The following is a 17,356-nucleotide window of genomic DNA, read 5'->3' as shown; positions in this document are numbered from 1 at the left end:
TACATAATCACAACATCCATGTAATTAGGGGGGAGGAAATGCAATCAAAAAAGAAAAAGAAACAATCAGAGGTTGGACTTGACACAAACCCACTCCAGTAAGACAGTGATAAACATGGCAAAGTCCAACAGGTGGCTGAGGACACAAAGCGGACTCTGGGGCAGGACACAGCCACAGAATCCTTGAGAGCCACAGACAATGGCTAGAAAGGCAGAGAACAGCCAATGTTTTTACTACAAATACACAGCTCTGAGACTGCTTACTCAACAGAGAGCCAGTCTTCATCCCCACAACAACTTCTGAAAATACCCTGCACTGGTGATCTGAGTCACCATGAAACACAAAGTGCTCGGTGCCCTTCACTAAAACCAGAACACGCAGTGGGTTTTATGAAGGTGGCCAAGAGTGGTCACCATTTTCGCCATTTCAGCTTGAAGTCCTGAGTCTGACTATCTCTGGGCGTCAGGCATATGGAACAGCCCATTCAGGTTTAATCTATCCTAGTGTCACTCATCTTAGTGGAAATGGTACCAGACTGAATTTACATTCATGTCCCAGAGCAGTTTATAGAACCACCACATAGATTCAATAAACTTTTAAAACTTTTCAAGCAGATTTTGAAAATGGGATTTCTCCTGTTATTATAAAAAACATCTTACAGGACAACTCTCTCCTCTCTCTCTCCGCCCGTTCCCCCCCCTCCACCCCCCCCCAACACCTACCTATCTACCTATCTATAGGGAAACAATTCCAGGGCTTATTTATGGGTCATTATCTGAATTACCTACTGAAATTCTGCATTCTTTCACTTTTAAATTAGCTAGTAACTCCTGAGTCTGTTTCTCATCCCCTCTCCATCCTCCACACACAGCACCCTCATTTTCTTCACAACATTCCCTCCCTCTAGTTAATTCCCTTGGTCCCCCCCCCTTCCCTGCCTGCCTCCCTCCCATAGGCACCACGCCCACTGCCTGAGGTAATGCTGGTGTCTGTGCTGGAACCTGGAACCCTTGGAGCTGCACTGTGAACCGAAAAGCACAGTCCTCCCTCACGTTGCCCAGTGTGACCAGGGAGGAGTCAGGCACCTGGAGCTGAGACACTAATCAGTCCCAAGGAGGACAGCTGGCAATTCGCTCTGTCCACCTGTACTGTGCTCAGCTATCTGCGTAATCCTCACAACCGTCCTGGGAGATAGGGCCTTTCCATCCCACTGCGTGCTGGTGGGCTGTGGCTGAGAGGACAGGAAGTAATTTCATGGTCCCACAGCTGCTACATACAGAGCAGGATCTGAACCCAGGTAAGACTCCAGAGCGCACACTCCTCACCACACATCAGCAACCTGTCCTTGTTCACTGTGGCCTGGTCTGTCCCTCGTTACTGGAATGAATGCCTCAGATTCACAGCACTAGGCTCTATCTGACCACAAAGTATACATCTTGTTGTCAAATGGAAAGGTCGTTAGTGTCATAAACTCAAAAAGTTAAGAGGACAAATCAAGCCAAAGATTACAGGTTTGGGCAGCCTTTAAAACTTGCTGTTAAAGAAGTATATAAGAATATTACCTGGGCTTACAGTTAGCTGAAAGCAATGAAGCTTGTTTGGATCAGGAAAATGCACTTTACATGTACCTGCAAGAGAAATAGCATGTCAGGAAGATCTGAGAGCTGGCGGCAGCTCCCATGAGGCCAACCTCGAAACACACACCCAGGTTAACGGTGTTGGATCCCCTTGCTTGTTTGATAATTGTGCCAATGTGCTAAACTGGCAAACCAGTGATTTTTCCCATGTGATTTCCTGCTACTGTCGTTTACTACTTAATTGTAAATTGAGATGTTTTCTTTCCTTTAAATGGTCACTATCAATGTAAATCTTTCCACTGATTTCAAGAATCAGGCTACTTTACTTAGAAAAGAAGAAACCATACCTCAGGGAGATTAAAACACATGGATGGATAAAGGCTCACTAAACATAGGAAAACCAGAAAAAGAACCCAGGTCAAATATCTGGTCTGTTCAACTAGCACCAGTCATTTGCACCTACCACAGTTAAGTGGCCTATTTGTATAAACTAATTTAGATCTCCCCACTGTAACTGGGGGTGAGGGTAGGGAGAAAAAGAAAAAAGAGGGATATAGCACATAGCCTTTTAAACATTTTTTTAACTTGATTTTAAAGAGGAGGAGGAGGGAGGGAGGGAGGGAGATAGGGAGATATTAGCTGCCCCCTGCACGTGCCCTGACCAGGAATCGAACCCGCCACCCTTTTGGTATATGGGATGATGCTCCACCAAATGAGCCACACCAGCCAGAACTAGCTTGTAGCCTTTTTAATCTGACATTTTAGCTGTAAGAGCTAAGATATTTAGTTAAATCTAAGCTATTTAGTTAAAATATTGGTTTGAAAGCCAGTTATAAATTTTTATTATTTTTAATCCAAATTTTTAGGTAAAGCTAAAGCTACACTCTATGGGTTAAAAACCGCAATCTGTAAGATTCATATTCAAAGACAAAATGAACTGTGATTAAGTGGAAAGTTGTTGTGGTCCTTGATTAAATGTCTAAATGTGTGTAAATGTTTAAGTTGGGGGCGGGGGAGAAGACATGATCGGAGGAGAAAACAAGAAAATCACTTCTTTTTGTTTAGTTAATCCTCACCTGAAGATATTTTTCCCACTGATTTTTAGAGAGAGTGGAAGGGAGGGTGGGAAGGGGAGAGAGAGAAACATTGATGTGAAAGAGACACACTGGCCCTAACCGGTTTGGCTCAGTGGATAGAGCGTCGGCCTGAGGACTCAAGGGTCCCAGGTTCGACTCCAGTTAAGGGCATGTACCTTGGTTGCGGGCACATACCCAGTAGGGAGTGTGCAGGAGGCAGCTGATTGATGTTTCTCTCTCATCGATGTTTCTAACTCTCTATCCCTCTCCCTTCCTCTCTTTAAAAAATCAATGAAATATATTAAAAAAAAGAAAGAAAGAAAGAGACACAATGACCAACTGCCTCCTGCATGCACCCTGGCACACACCCTGATTGGGGCCTGGGACCAAACCTGTAACCCAGGTACATGCCCTTGACTGTGAATCAAACCTGAGACCCTTTGGTGGAAGGGCTAATGCCCTAACAACTGACCAATACCACCAAGGCCACTTCATTTTTTCATTAGAAAAATGTCCTTAGATAGAACATTTTAAAAGAATAGGAAAAAAGGCCCAGCCAGTGTGGCTCAGTTGGTTAAACATCATCCCATGCACCAAGGTCACCAGTTCAATTCCCAGTCAGGGCATATGCCCGAGTTGTGGGCTCAACCCCCAGTAGCGGGAATGAAAGAGGCAGCCAATAGATGCTTCTCTTTCACATCAATGTTTCTCTCCCTTCCCCTATCTCTCTAAAAATATCAAAACATATTTTTTTTTAAAAAGGAAAAAAGCCCCAGCCTGTGGCTCAGTTGGAGTGTCGCCTCCATACACCAAAAAGGTTGTGGGTTCAATCCTTGATAGGGGTGTGTATAAGAGGCAACTGATTGATGTTTCTCGCTCTCTCTAAAAAATTAGTTGACCAAAAAATAAAACAAAAACAAAACAAAAAGATTCCCAGGTAAGGATTTAAATTAAAAAATAGGGAAAAAAGAGAATAGTATAATGAACTATTATACTATTAGTATAATAGTTCACCCAGTTTCAACATTTTGCCAATCTTGCTCTGTCTAACCTATCTAAATACATGATTGTTTGTTTGTTTTCCTGGAACAGTTGAAAGCAAATCATTTATAAATACTTTAGTAGGCAGAAAGATAACCTTTTCATAGAATCCCAAGATACTTCCTTCTAGTTCTGACTAAAAGAAAACTTTGAGGTCAAGCAATCCAATGACTTTTAAGACCCACAATAAGAAACAGTTTATATCACAGCCCACTATAACCATAAATACTATATATTAAAAATACTTAAAAAAACCAATATGAACTTACCCTTAGACACTGATTTCATGACTACTGAAGGATGTACCCCACGATTATCTTTCAGCTTTAGGAAATGGGCCCCCTCTCTCCCCAGTCAGATGGGCATTCTGTAACCTTCGCCCAGACTGGGAGACCCACTTGTAAAATATTTCACCCACATCACACACATCCTCGGTATCAGAACAATTTTTTAACCAAGTATGACGAGAAAAAGTTTTAATTCAAAAAAATATTTAAATGGCCAAAGCTTTCAGACTTTGAAGGGCTTAAGAAAGGAACGTTGCCACATATCACAGGTTCACTGCCTGGACAGCAGGCCTGCTCAGGAGTGAGGGCTGCACATGGTCTGAGTGGGAGAACCAAGCATGGGACTGGGACCTGGTGACATCAGCCAGTACAGCCATCCTACCTCATGCACAAAGATAAATGAGCACTTTCTGGACCAAAATGGTGCATCATTATCACTAGCAAAACTAGGGCTGTGCATTATTGATTTATAGGCCTTTTCACTCAAAGATGACGTGGGCAGATAGGAAACCTAGCCAAACGCACCTCTGCTACAGTGAGGAGAGAGACACCGCCTGCTACGGTCAGAAAGACTCATCTCCTCCTATCAGAGCCTTGAAAATGGTCTGTTCCCTGCCTGGACAAAATTAAAGCATATTCCTACCATACATGAAATACAGGTTATTAAAATGCACAAGTTTCTCCATGCAATTACTTTTCAGAATTAATGTTGGACGGGGAGCTATACTTACAAGGTAAGTTAGCTTCAAGTTCTGCAACCTCTGTAGAAACAAAGAGATTATTGTTGATATCAGTCAATTATTCCACATGAAATTACCAGCTCTAAATTCACAATTTCTGCCAGAACTGAGGAAAAAATAAGTAAACTAAACAAACCAAACCCTACACTTGGCCTTAAGTTTAGACTTTAAGCCAGTGGTTCTCCACCTTCCTAATGCCGTGACCCTTTAATACAGTTCCTCATGTTGTGGTGACCCGCAACCATAAAATTACTTTCGTTGCTACTTCATAACTGTAATTTTGCTGTTTTGAATCGTAATGTAAATAACTGATATGCAGTATGTATTTAGGTGACCCCTGTGAAAGTATCATTCTACCCCCAAAGGGGTTGCGACCCACAGGTTGAGAACCGCTGCTTTAAGTCATGAAGTTGCTTTCAAATATACAAAGTGACATGTAGGATGCCACCAAATACAGCCAAGGGCCCTTGAGAGTTTACTTTCAAAATGAAAACCATAACATTAACACAGAAATTACCTCTAGGTAAACAGTCACAGACTGTTTTCTAAAACCTTGTTCCCCCCAAATATAGAAGCTCCTTCCCTCAAAATTGATTTATTTATATACCTGTGTCTCTTCCAACTTCTCAGACCTGCCTTCCCATGATGGCTCACCTACTGTGTGCTGCACTTTTCAATGAGAGAACTCCTCTGCTGGGGCCTCGCCTGTGCTCATGCCCATGCCCTTGGAGCTGCATTCCTTAGCCCCACTGCTCTCCTCCTCCAGGGTCTATCAGTCACTATAGCAATGAAGCCCAGCACCCCTCTGCCAGCACAGAGGTACAAACCCCCAGCCACCCTGCTACTACACAGCTGGTCCTGGGGAGGCACCCAGAAGTAACTGGGCAGGCAAGTGGTCTCTGCCTCGGGCATAATAAAATGCACTGGATCCGCTCCAGCTGTGGAGACTAAAAGAAGGAGGAGGGTTTTGAGTGGGCTCCAAAGAACAAGAAGAATTTAGTCCTGTAGAGGTGGAGGTAAGTTAGTGATGTGCAAAAGCAGAGAACACTGACAGGCACAGAAGCCATAGCAGTGTGGTGCAGCCAGGGCAACGGGAAAGGAGGCCAGGATCGTGGAGGTCCCAAGAACACGGCTTAGAATTCTAAACTGTATTCTGCAGCAACAGCAGCCAAGGAAGATCTCTGAACCAAAGTTCTTTTTTTAAAAAAATATATTTTATTGATTTTTTAGAGAGAGGAAGGGAGAGGGATAGAGAGTTAGAAACATTGATGAGAGAGAAACATCAATCAGCTGCCTCTTGCACACCCCCTACTGGGGATGTGCCCGCAACCAAGGTACATGCCCTTGACCAGAATCGAACCTGGGGCCCTTCAGTCCACAGACCGACGCTCTATCCACTGAGCCAAACCGGTTAGGGCTGAACCAAAGTTCTTAAGCTTTGCCTTTAGGAAGGGCACAGCGAAGGCCAGGTGACCTGTGAGCTGGGCACTCGGATAGGCAGCAAGGGCCTGGCAGAGGCAGGGAGAGGCAGGGTGCTTGAGGGCAGAGCATGGAAGGAGCTGCCAGCTGTGTGGGGCAAGAGGAGTCCAAGATGGAGCATAGGGCTGGGGAAGCCCTGGGAGAAATAAGCTGAAGTCTGGGTGCATGACCAAGGTCAGGGTCGAGGAGCCCCTGCAGAGTGATGCCACCTGAGGTCATGAGACCAACAAAGCAGGGAGACTGGTGAGAAAAACCTCAGCAGAAAGCAGAGTACAAGAAGCCGGGAAAGTTAATAGTAAGAAATAGGTGGAAAACTATGGGGAAATGTGGTGATTCATTAAAGAGAGGACAGACTGGTCCAAGCGGAATGAGGCCCAAGGCATGGCCAGTGGGTGTGATGGGCCCAGCTGAGGGCATTCAAAACAGCAGGAAGGCAAGTGGAATGGTGGAAACCAGATTTAAAAAACTAAAAAGCAAATGAGTGGTCAAAATATAAATGCTATAGGTATAAAGATTTCTTCAAGTGATGTGGGGAGGGATGGGAAGAGGAGTGGAGGGGAGGGCAGAGGCCACCGTGCTTGCAAAGCTGAGTGCTGAGTGCATTAGTGGGAAGATTGGCGGGTGGTTCTGTTCTCAGACTAAAAATTTAGGAAACCCACAGGCCTTTGACTTCAGCTGATTAAGAATCTGGGTAGGGACATGTGGCCCACGAAATGTATCAGCTTGGGAGTCCAGGGGTTTGGAATTGCATCCACAAAGTGGAATGGGGCAGAGGAGCCAGGAACACAGTCCAGGGTGTTATAGCCAATCAGTGGAGCTGGGCGTGGGGAGAGCAGTAACCCTAATCATCCTCTGGCCATGACTGGAAAAGGACCAGATTTTGTAGTGAAATACAAGCCTGGGAGTCTCCCTTCTTGGCAGTGTTATGTTGTACATTCAAACATATGCACTTAACAAAACAACATCATGGAGAGCCCGTGAGAAGTTCAATAACATAACTCTCATACCGACCACGGTAATCTTCAGTTTTGGCCTCCTGACTGGCCCACTATTGCCCTACCCTAGAGCAGGGTGCTCACGAAAGAAAGCAGGGTGTGGAGGACCACAGCACTCTGCACTCCAAGGCATCCACACCAGGTCCTCTGATGGGGAGGGGCAAGGGCCTTGCTCTGCTCCAACAGTTCACACAGGATTTCATTGTATCAGAAAAGTAGACATTTTATAAATGAGTTATTAATATTAACAACTTTAAATGTTATCCATATAATTAAACTATGTTTTTAAGGGAAATTCTATTTATATATTTTATTACACTATTATTTAACTTTTTATTGATAAGAATTTGCAAGAAACGGTTCTTGAGGCCCTTCTTGTGAGATAGATGCTGGCCACAGGAACCCGGCTTTCTCTGGGGGCCTATGCCATCTGCAGTCAGGAGAGCTCTGCTCGCCCAGCTTTACAAAAGCCCAGTGAAATGTGCCCGGAGGATTTGAGGGAGAGGGCACCTAATGGAAGTGAAATGTTTGAGAAGACATTGTAGTGCTAAAGGAAGAGAGGAGGTCTGGACCCAGGGGGGCGGGGAGGTGCTGACCAGGGCATGATGATGACAGAGCCACAGAAGCAGCCCCCACACAGCTGGCACAGGCGGAGGACACCTCACTCTAGGACAGGATTCTCCACCCTGGCTGCAATGCCAATCACCTGGGGAGATTTTTCCTGACTTTTTCAATAGCTTTGGTGAGTACAATTTACACACTAAAAAACAGACCTACTTAAGTGTATGATTCAATGATTTTTAGTGAAATCTGGAGTTGTGCTACCATTGCCACAATCTAGAACAGGATGGGGAATGTCTGGCCAGAGGGCCATATAAGGCCCGAGAAATCATTTGGTCTGGCCCTGCCAAGGCATTAGGGGTGAGTTAATTAAATGTTTGACCAAATATAACAGGCCAATTTTTAAGCTGATAATTTTGTATGTTATAAATATCCAAATGGCCCTTGGCAGAAAAAAGGTTCCCACCCGTGATCTAGAACCTGCACAGCAAACCCTGCCCCCTCAGCGGTCCTGCCAGGCCAATACACCAGAAGTCCTAGGTGGGTCCAGGCCTCTGAGTTGCTACTCTCCCAGGGTACAGGAAACTGCTGTCAGCTGTAGTACCAAGCTATATTTATACACAGCTGGTTACACAGACAGACTTAACAACTTCATACTGTAGTCTGGACTTAAATTCCTAAAATGAGCACTATGCTTGCATTTCCACGTTCAGTGTGACTCACTCAAAGAAGGTGGACAGGGCCAGGGAGAGCCCTCAGACCCAGTCCAGCAATGACCCCCACCACAGGCAGGACATCTGCAGGCTTCTGGTCCAACAGCCAGTACAGCAAGGAATACCATTCTAGCCCTGGCCAGTTTGGCTCAGTGGATAGAGCGTTGGCCTGTGGACTGAAGGGTCCCAGGTTCGGTTCTGGACAGGGGCACATGCCTGGGTTGCAGGCTCAATCCCCCCGAGTAGGGGGCGTGCAGGGGGCAGCCAGTCAATGAATGATTCTCTCACTGTTGATGTTTCTCTCTGAAATCAATAAAAATATTTAAAAAAAGAAAAAGAAATACCATTCTGGGGGCACAAGGACTTCAATAAGGTACTCTAATTCAGCCCAGTATACAAGACAAAACGAGCCACAGAGGCTCACATGGTGTTGCTCTCAGGGAGCTGTCACAAATGACAATAGTTTCTCTACATCTCCGATGATGGCAAATACCAGTCATTAACATCAGCAGTTACCACCTTAGAATCCATGTACACTAAGACTCTGACCAAAGAAACAAGTGGACTGCTTTACATGTTGAGGCCTCTTGGAAAAGCAGCCACCTTTCCCTGCACAACCTTAGTGCCAAAGGACATGACCCCACCTGTTCCGTAACAAGAAATTCAGATATTTTTACACTGCTTAAGGCAGGGGTCCTCAAACTTTTTAAACAGGGGGCCAGTTCACTGTCCCTCAGACCGTTGGAGGGCCGGACTATAGTTTAAAAAAAAACTGAACAAATTCCTATGCACACTGCACATATCTTATTTTGAAGTAAAAAAACAAAACGGGAACCAATACAATATTTGTATTTGCATGTGGCCCGCAGGCTGTAGTTTGAGGACCCCTGGCTTAAGGTTTCACCTGTCCCAAGATGCTAACACCTTCACCGCACACTGGCCCTGCCTTTCTGGGAGGCACCTGGCAACTTGCACAATTCCGTGGCTGCACAACTTCCTTCTGAGAAATGAGACTCTTTTCCTTTCTAACTAAAGATCAAACCACAGAGCCCACTTGAAGCATGACTGCACAGAAAGACCAGATGAACCTGCACTCTCTCCATGGCGGAGAATGAGCAGACTTGCCCAGCCCTGCGACAGTACCTGGCCCTGAGCCTGGCACACACAGGGTGCTCAGGTAGTGCTTGACAAACAAGCACACTGGTTGGCAAGATGGCAGTGAATGTCCTGAGGCATGAGGAGCCTTTCTCCTGAGATAGCTGGGGACAAAGGCTGCACACAGATTCATTCCTTTTAGAGCCCCTGATTCCAGATCTGAGCTTGAACTCATTCAGCTCAGTTCCAAATCTCCACACTTAACAAAGACTAACATAGGCAAAAAGTGTCTGCCAGCCTGCCTGGTGCCCCTTGAGGGTCAGAATCAGTAGACTGATAACAAGCAGGCACTAAGTTTGCTGAGTGGACAAGTGAAGGAACAGGGACAGACACACGCCCACTGCATGAAAAGGGCCACCTTCTGAAAGACAAGAAGTCAGCAATTCTGCCCGAGGGCTTTTTGGGGAGATGGGAACGCCATCAGACTCAACAGCCCCACAAAGGTTCAGTAGGAGCGCAGCACCAACTGCCCTTTGGCCGAAAGCACTAGCTCCCCAGTCAGGCTGTCGTGAGTTGGGGCCAACAGGAAATGCACAGATCTGACACCCTCTCCCCAGTGTCCCCAGCTCACAGGGTTCAGAGCAGACAGTGGCCCTCGATCCTAGCCCAGACCACTGGATTGTTCTACACTCCCCATTTCTGGTCTGGAGGACATCCTTGAGAACCATCCTGAGGGTTCAAATGACGTGCTGGTGTGGGGAAGGTGTCAGTATGGTAGAGGGTGGGCGTGGCGGCAGCACCTCACTTGGCTGGGCCCTTTAGGACCTGAGTTTCTTTCCCAGGTGCTAGCTGCTCTGAGACAGGTTCTGGTGTATCCAAGGAGAACTGACTGCAGCCTTCTGTGGTCCTTCAGAACTGGACCTCGCAGGTCCTGGAAGATACCTCCTGCCCTTGGAGTAGGGGCGAAGTCCAGCATGGGGAGCCCCAGCGGGCTACCCAGCTATGTCAGGGCCGGATGTGTGTGGGAGCCTCTCTTCTCTGCATTTGCACTTCTGTCCTGCTCCTTCGTTCCTGCTTGCTAGGCCTGCCCAAGAGCCTGCCCTGCCCCAATAGGTAGGTCCAGCTGTCCTCCTGCACTAAAGCTGCCCTAGCAAGTTTCTCAACCTCCTGAGTCCAGCTTCAAAATGAACCACCACCCAGCAAGGATTAGCAAAGGTCAAACTAGATTTGCACTAGAAAGTGCCCAACAGAGGGCCACTCTGTTGTGCCCACCTTCCACTCCAAGGACCACAACACACATCAAACCCTTTTCCAGGTGCTGCCCGGCTCCTGCTCCTCTGCAGATGGAACCCTTGGGCTAGCACCCGGAAAAGAGACTCAGGTCCTAAAGGGCCCACCCAAGTGAGGTGCTGCCACGACCCCACAGGATAAAGCTGCTTAGCAAACCCACTGCAGTCCAGCGCTCTCCCCGACAGAACAGGCAATGCCAAAACGTATAAAATGATTCTTACTCTACCAGGAGGCATAAGCCAGAGCTGAGTCAACATTAGAGGGTAGCAGAACAAGGAAATATGCGCCCCTGAACCTGAGGCCTTCCTGTTCCCGTTCCTTCCCAAGCTGAGCACTGCTTTGTTTCTGAGAAGGCCCAACACAGCACGTGTGTACACAGCGCGTGCACACGCATGGCTCCCCTGCCACACTCAGTGTCAGGATATCAAATACCAGTCACCCCCACAGTGTCTGCCTAAAAGAATACGAACACAGGCAGTTCTAACAAACTACTCACAAACCAAGTGCTTCCTAACTCCTCACACTTAAGAAATGAAAACACATGTCATAAGCTCTTTTAAGCAGGGACTGTTTCTCGCTCCACTCTGCAGTCCTTGACCCTAGGAAACTGCCTAAGCACCTGAGAGCTGTAAGTCTGTGCAATGAGTGATGCAGAAACGGCGCACAAACGCATGTGAGCCACAGCTCTGGGACAATGTGCTGTTAATTCTGCAAGGGGAACTGTTTGCACAGGCTCTCCTCAGGCTTTGACTTAACTAAATGGAGAAGGATCCTAAGAGATTACCCAATACCACTCCCTCCCTTGGTGCTGAGGAGTCCAGAAGAAACAAAGACCCCTCTCCCAGGAGTCTACAATGACAGCCGAGACCAGAGTGGTGGACCTGCTGACTCTCAGGACTTTACTCCTCCCACCAGCACCCTGAGAGCCCCACAGAGAATACTCCAAGTACGTAAGACACACCAGTTTCTAATCCACTTCCTCACCAGCAGCACTCCCACAACGCACAGGCTGTAAGTAATAAGGGGTTACACTTTAACATATTTTCAAACAGGCTGCTTCACACCCCAACAGAGCCCCCAGCCATCCTTCACGTTGTTGTGGGATTTAAAGAGCTCACATGGATGTCATCACCTTTAACAAGCAGTCTGTCTCTCACAGACACCCTCCGAGTGGAGTCAGAGGCTGTGGCTGACGTCCGGGACCCTTTGAGACCATCATCCCGCTTCAGTTTGCTCGCCAGCGTCAGCATTACTGCTGCCTTTACCCTGAAAGACAGATGGAAGCTCGGTTAAGAACAAGTCCCTAGACAGCAGCTGGAGACTGACCACAACCATGTAAGTGGTTTTCTTTTCTTTAGTTGTAGAAAAATTTAGCATATTAGCTACATGAAGACTGGATTCCTACATAATAGAGTTGGGTAATCTCTACACCATCCTCTACAAGTCTAATTTTTTAAAGTATGAGTTAAATTTTTTAAAAGGGATTTAACACTCACTGGGTGCCAGGCCCTGGGGTATGGTGGGGAGAGAGCTCCCAAGCTCACAGTCTAGGGGAGCCTCCACTGACGGGTTCCCCTTGGGCTCACCACTGTCCATGTAAGTCTGCCCTTCCCCACTGCAGGGACATGCACCTGTGTGTGCCCTGCATGCTGGGTCCATGGCAGACTGGGGCAGGGGGTGTCAGCCTCTGGTGAGGAGAGGACACTGTGATGCTTTGCTTTCCTTCTTCCTTTAAGAAAGGCGGGGCTAGAACCTTAATAAGCATGTTCACATTTATTTGTTGTTGTTTATTTACATTTTTAGGCAATATCAACATCAAGATTAAGTTATAACGAATGCCCCAAAAATAGATTCTCTTTGCTGGCTGCTTCCAACCCATCTGTGTTTCAGATTCCCACTGAGAGCTCACAGGTAAGAATAATAAAGACCAACACAGGTGATGCGCACCTGACTGCTTGGAAGAAAGGGTTTAAGAAATGTCACTAAATCTGTACAGATATCACTGTCCTTTAGAACAGCAGTCGCCAACCTTTCAGACCTCATGGACCACCGGCTGGCGACAGCTGCTCTAGAATCTGCCCTCCATTTCTACATAAGATGCCATTCACCTGCTATGCCTCCTAGTTCTTACTTGCTTTGGTACAGCTGGAAAGGGACTCGAGCTTCTTCTGACTATAGACACAAATTGGTCACCAGCCCAATATTTCCATAATTTCCTGCATTACCTTAACAGCAATTCCTTTCAATACCACTCTGATCATTTTCAAGAGAAAATGATCTAAAACTTCAGAGGGCCCTATCTGGTTTTGCTCAGTGGAAAGAGCGTCGGCCTGTGGACTGAAGGGTCCTGGGTTCGATTCCGGTCAAGGACACATGCCTGGGTTGTGGGCTTGATCCCCAGCAGAGGACAGGCAGGAGGCAGCCGATCAATGATTCTCTTTCATCATTGATGTTTCTATCTCTCTCTCTCCTGCTCCTTTCCTCTCTGAAATCAGTAAAAGTATATAATACATAAATAAAAATTTTAAAAACTTCCAGAGGAAAACTTGATCTAAGCACAGAACTTTTAGTTTGAGGCTAAGATCTTTAAAAGCAAAATATGTATAAGGGTACCCCTCCTCCCTGAGTATTTTTTTTTACCATTTTAACCCAAGTCCATTACATAGCTTCTCACACTATCCCCCCAGAGACTGTAAGGTTTTATTTTCTACTAGAGGCCTGGTGCATGAAATTCATACAAAGGGGGAGGGCGGGGCGCGGGTCCCTCAGCCCGGCCTGCATCCTCTCACAATATGGATGCTGGCTCCTAACTGCTCACCTACCTGCCTGCCTGATAGCCCCTAACTGCTCTCCCCTGCCTGCCTGATCGCCCCTAACTGCCTCTGACTCAGCCCCTCACCACTGTGGCTTTGTCCAGAAGGATGTCTGGAAGGACATCTGGTCTATCCGGTCTAATTAGCATATTACCCTTTTATTCGTATAGATTATTTGTACCATGAAAACAACATATTAAGTATCTTCTGAATTATGACCTCTGCAGACACACACATGTGCAAACACACACATGTGCATGCACACACATACACACCTCTAACCCTTAAAAAAATCACTGGTCTAAATGCTTCAGAAGATAGTTCAACTACACATTAGGTTTCACAAGCTATGAGAATTTCGAATCTGAGAAGGCCTTCTACTCCCACTGGCACTTTTTACAGATGTGGACGCCCAGACCATGGGGGCCTGGGGACTAGCTTGTCCTAGGTCACTCAGCTGCCAGAAGCAGTCACCACAGAAACACTAGTTTCCCTTCTGGAGATGATGGGAACATTTTTACCTTGAGTGTGGTGATGGTTCCAAAGGTATAAATCCATCCAGCAATTTGTATACTTTAAAACATGTGCAGTTAGTGTACTTCAATTACACCTCAAGAAAGTTGAAAAAAAGGTGAAAACACACCAACACTAGCTTTTTCATTCCCATCTATCATCATCTTTTCAGGTGGATCTATGTAGAGGCATGGACCACAGTCAAGGAGCACGCCTTTTCAGCTTTACCCAGAACAGGGGCTCCCAGTTCAGTTTATAAAGTAACTTCACAAAAGGGGGGGCACTGGGAATGGGAACAGAATGAGAATACCTTTCGGTGCTGCAGCCCACAAGCTACCAGAGACAGCTCTTGCTTAGCGAACCCCACCTAGAATGATCCATCAGGCACCCTTAAGCAGATCTGGACCACAAGGCAGGGCTTACTTCCCAGTCAAGCCCACTGCCACGCACCGAGAATGAGCACATCAGTCCTACCACATCGTCAGGGCCACCCGAGGACAATGGCCAAAACAGGCATCTGTCACTTGGGGTCTGGCTGGAAGCACTTGGTTTTTATCCTCTACCTGACCCTGGCAATGAAATATGGAAAGAAATAAAATAAAAGCACAGCACGTATAGAGCTCAGCAGGCAGCACATGAGGAAAGTCACGAGAAAGAGCCCCGTGGAAAAGCCAGGGCATGAGCACATGCCTGGTCCACACCCAGCTTCCTGGGTGGGCCTACACTGAGGGAGCCACTCAGAGGGCTCTGGCAAGGCTCACCGCACCAAGAAAGGCTCACACCAGCACTCTTCTGTGCCCCTGCAGTCTAAGGACTCTGCTTAGTTCTTTCATAACCCTATTGCCCCACACTCAGTTCCTCTCTGGGATAAGCCCATACTCAATTCCACTTAGGTTCCTGGCTTGAGATCTTCAAGTTTGTGGTCCTTGATAAAACATACGGGGCACTGGCTGTGCAACATATGAAAGAAAGTAACACTGGTGTTTCTTCTTCCACATAAGATAATACAGACTTACTTCCCTAGCATTCTAAGAAAATTAAGGATATAACGACCATCTATTTCTCCACCACCTATATCATTATCACGTGTCACTTTAGGGATAAAAGGTCTAATTTGGAAATGTGTCCATAGATGCTAAATTAACACTAAACGAAGAGCTTTGAAGAAAAAATAATTATTCAAACTTGCCAAGAGGTTTGCTGAACAGCTCCAATTGATTCAGAATGCTCTTTTCCTTCTTCAGTATGCTTCATACCCTGAAGATCTGGTTGAAAAACTAAACTTCCCTTTCCTGCAAATTACACTCTGACTAAGCCAGCACTTTCGGAAACAGATCAGCAAGGAGCACGCTCAGTCTCTAAATTCCACACATTTCAGTTCCTCCTCTGGGTGGGACTCGATTTCAGACTGCCATTTACTCGTTCCATCATCAAGCAAGATGGACTCAGCCCGCCTGCGAGTACTGGCAAAATCAGACCGAGTCACCCGTGCAGGGACACTGGGGCCAGTCAGCTCACGGTGGGGAACTCCTGGTTTACAATTCTTCCTGCCATGAAACACCCGTCTAAGTGTAAAAGCTGGGACTGAATGCAGGCCACTAGGGAGCAACCACACCAGCTTCTCCGGCCAGAGAGGCCCGGACCTGCACCCAAACAAGTCCACACCCCCCTCTCCTCCTGCAGAAAGCCAGGGCCCAGGCACCTCCCAGCAGGCCCCGGAGTCCCTCGGGTTGGCTGGTCAGCCTTTGGAGTGCAATCCATTTATCTTCAGCAGGAAGCCTGCCCCTTCCTGCACCCGACCACCTGAAAGGCAGGTAGGTCCAGGCGGAGGCCCTCAAGTCCCCCAGCAGCTGGCCGGGTGCTGACTTGTCTCTGAGCACCTCTCCCGCCTGCACCCTGCCCCTGCCTCGTCCCAACCACAAGTCCTCTGCACAAGGCAGGCCTGCCTCCTCCCTGCTCCCCAACACCACCCAGCATGTCATTTCTGGAAGCTTCTGCTCACGGGGATGCCCAGGTCCGGAATGCCCTCCTTCCCTTCACCACCCAATCCCACTCCTTGCACAGGAAGAACACATTCCCGCCCGGATTCCAGCTTCTCCGCGAAGCCTTCCCCGGCCGCGGCCATCCACCCAGACCCGCTCCCGCGCCGGAGGAATGCGGCCAGGGGCGGGCCCAACCCCGCGGGGACCAGTGGAGGAAACCGAGACGCGCCGAGGGCAGGGCCACGCCCAAGCGTACACACCAGCGGCACCGGGTCTGGACCCGGGACCGGCTGCACCGATCGTTCCAAGATGTCCTCCGTCCTCCCTCGTCCTCTCCTCCGCCCCCGGGAACAGCTTCCCAGCTCGCCGCGGCCGCCCCCAACTGCGTCAGGTCCCGGGCCGACTCCATGGCGGTCGCCGTCGGACTGCCGCGTCCGAGTCCCGCTCCCGCCGCCACGTCGGGCCAGTGACCTTGGACCGGCGCCCGGCGCTCCGTTTCCTCGGGACAATGCGGCCAGCAGCACCCCCGCGACGGCGGGCCGAGCGAGGGCGGCCGTGTGTGTGCCCGGCACGGCTGGTGCTCCTGCGGGCGGCCCCTCCAGCCCGGCCAGCGCCCCGGCCCGGGCCGGCCCCATTCATGCCGCCCGCCCGGGAGCAGCCGCGCGGCCTGAGGCGGCCCCGGCGCCGCCCGCCCTCGGTCCGCCTGGTGCAGCAGCGCCGCGGAGCCGAGCCGACCGCAGGCCCGCGACCACCCCTCGCCCGCCGCGGGGCCGCGCGCTCCTCACCTGGGCACCTCGAGACAGGCGAGGCGGGCCCGGCGCCCAACACCATGCCCGGCCGGCCGGCGGCGGCGAGACGCGGCCCCTCACAGCCGCACCGGCTCCGGGCGGCGCGACCGGAAGTGGCGGGGCGGAGACTCGGCCCCTCTCGTCCGTGGCTGCTGGGACTGCGGCGGGCGCTTTAAAAAAAAAATTCAAAGCCCTGAAGAACTTTATTTGGCTCACGAAAGGCGAACAACTGCGTGAGCTGAAGGCGGTGGGGCCTCGCTCATTGGCAGAGGGTGCGGCCGGGGGCGGGGCGGATCCCTCGGTCCTCGCTGATTGGCGGGTGGTGGCTGGGGGCGGGTTCTTCCAGTCCTCTGTGGAGCCTGCGCTTCTGAGCGCCCGGGACGCTGCGCCCTGTTACTGCGTCCAT

General features: G+C 48.8%; 1 protein-coding gene across 6 annotated transcripts in view; it reads right to left on the bottom strand.

The window, feature by feature from the left end:
• UBE2F (ubiquitin conjugating enzyme E2 F (putative)) overlaps nt 1-17,105 on the bottom strand; it is a 33,603-nt gene extending 16,498 nt beyond the window's left edge. Inside the window, exons 1-5 of one of the 6 annotated variants that reach the window (XM_059703721.1) lie at nt 16,948-17,090; nt 14,189-14,277; nt 11,987-12,120; nt 4,713-4,742; nt 1,563-1,628 (exon numbers count right to left, since the gene is read on the bottom strand). In XM_059703721.1, the coding sequence (XP_059559704.1) occupies nt 1,563-1,628; nt 4,713-4,742; nt 11,987-12,104 (214 nt within the window). In that variant the 5' untranslated portion in view covers nt 12,105-12,120; nt 14,189-14,277; nt 16,948-17,090. Of the gene's footprint in view, nt 1-1,562; nt 1,629-4,712; nt 4,743-11,986; nt 12,121-14,188; nt 14,278-15,369; nt 16,241-16,422; nt 16,874-16,947 lie in introns of those variants that run through there. The other 5 variants (XM_059703720.1, XM_059703718.1, XM_059703715.1 and 2 more) reach the window with 5 other exon arrangements.
• Nucleotides 17,106-17,356: the final 251 nt, after the last annotated feature.

This window comes from Myotis daubentonii, chromosome 7 (assembly GCF_963259705.1).
Source record: "Myotis daubentonii chromosome 7, mMyoDau2.1, whole genome shotgun sequence".
Lineage (NCBI taxonomy): Eukaryota > Metazoa > Chordata > Mammalia > Chiroptera > Vespertilionidae > Myotis > Myotis daubentonii.
This window is presented reverse-complemented; position numbering and strand designations above follow the sequence as displayed.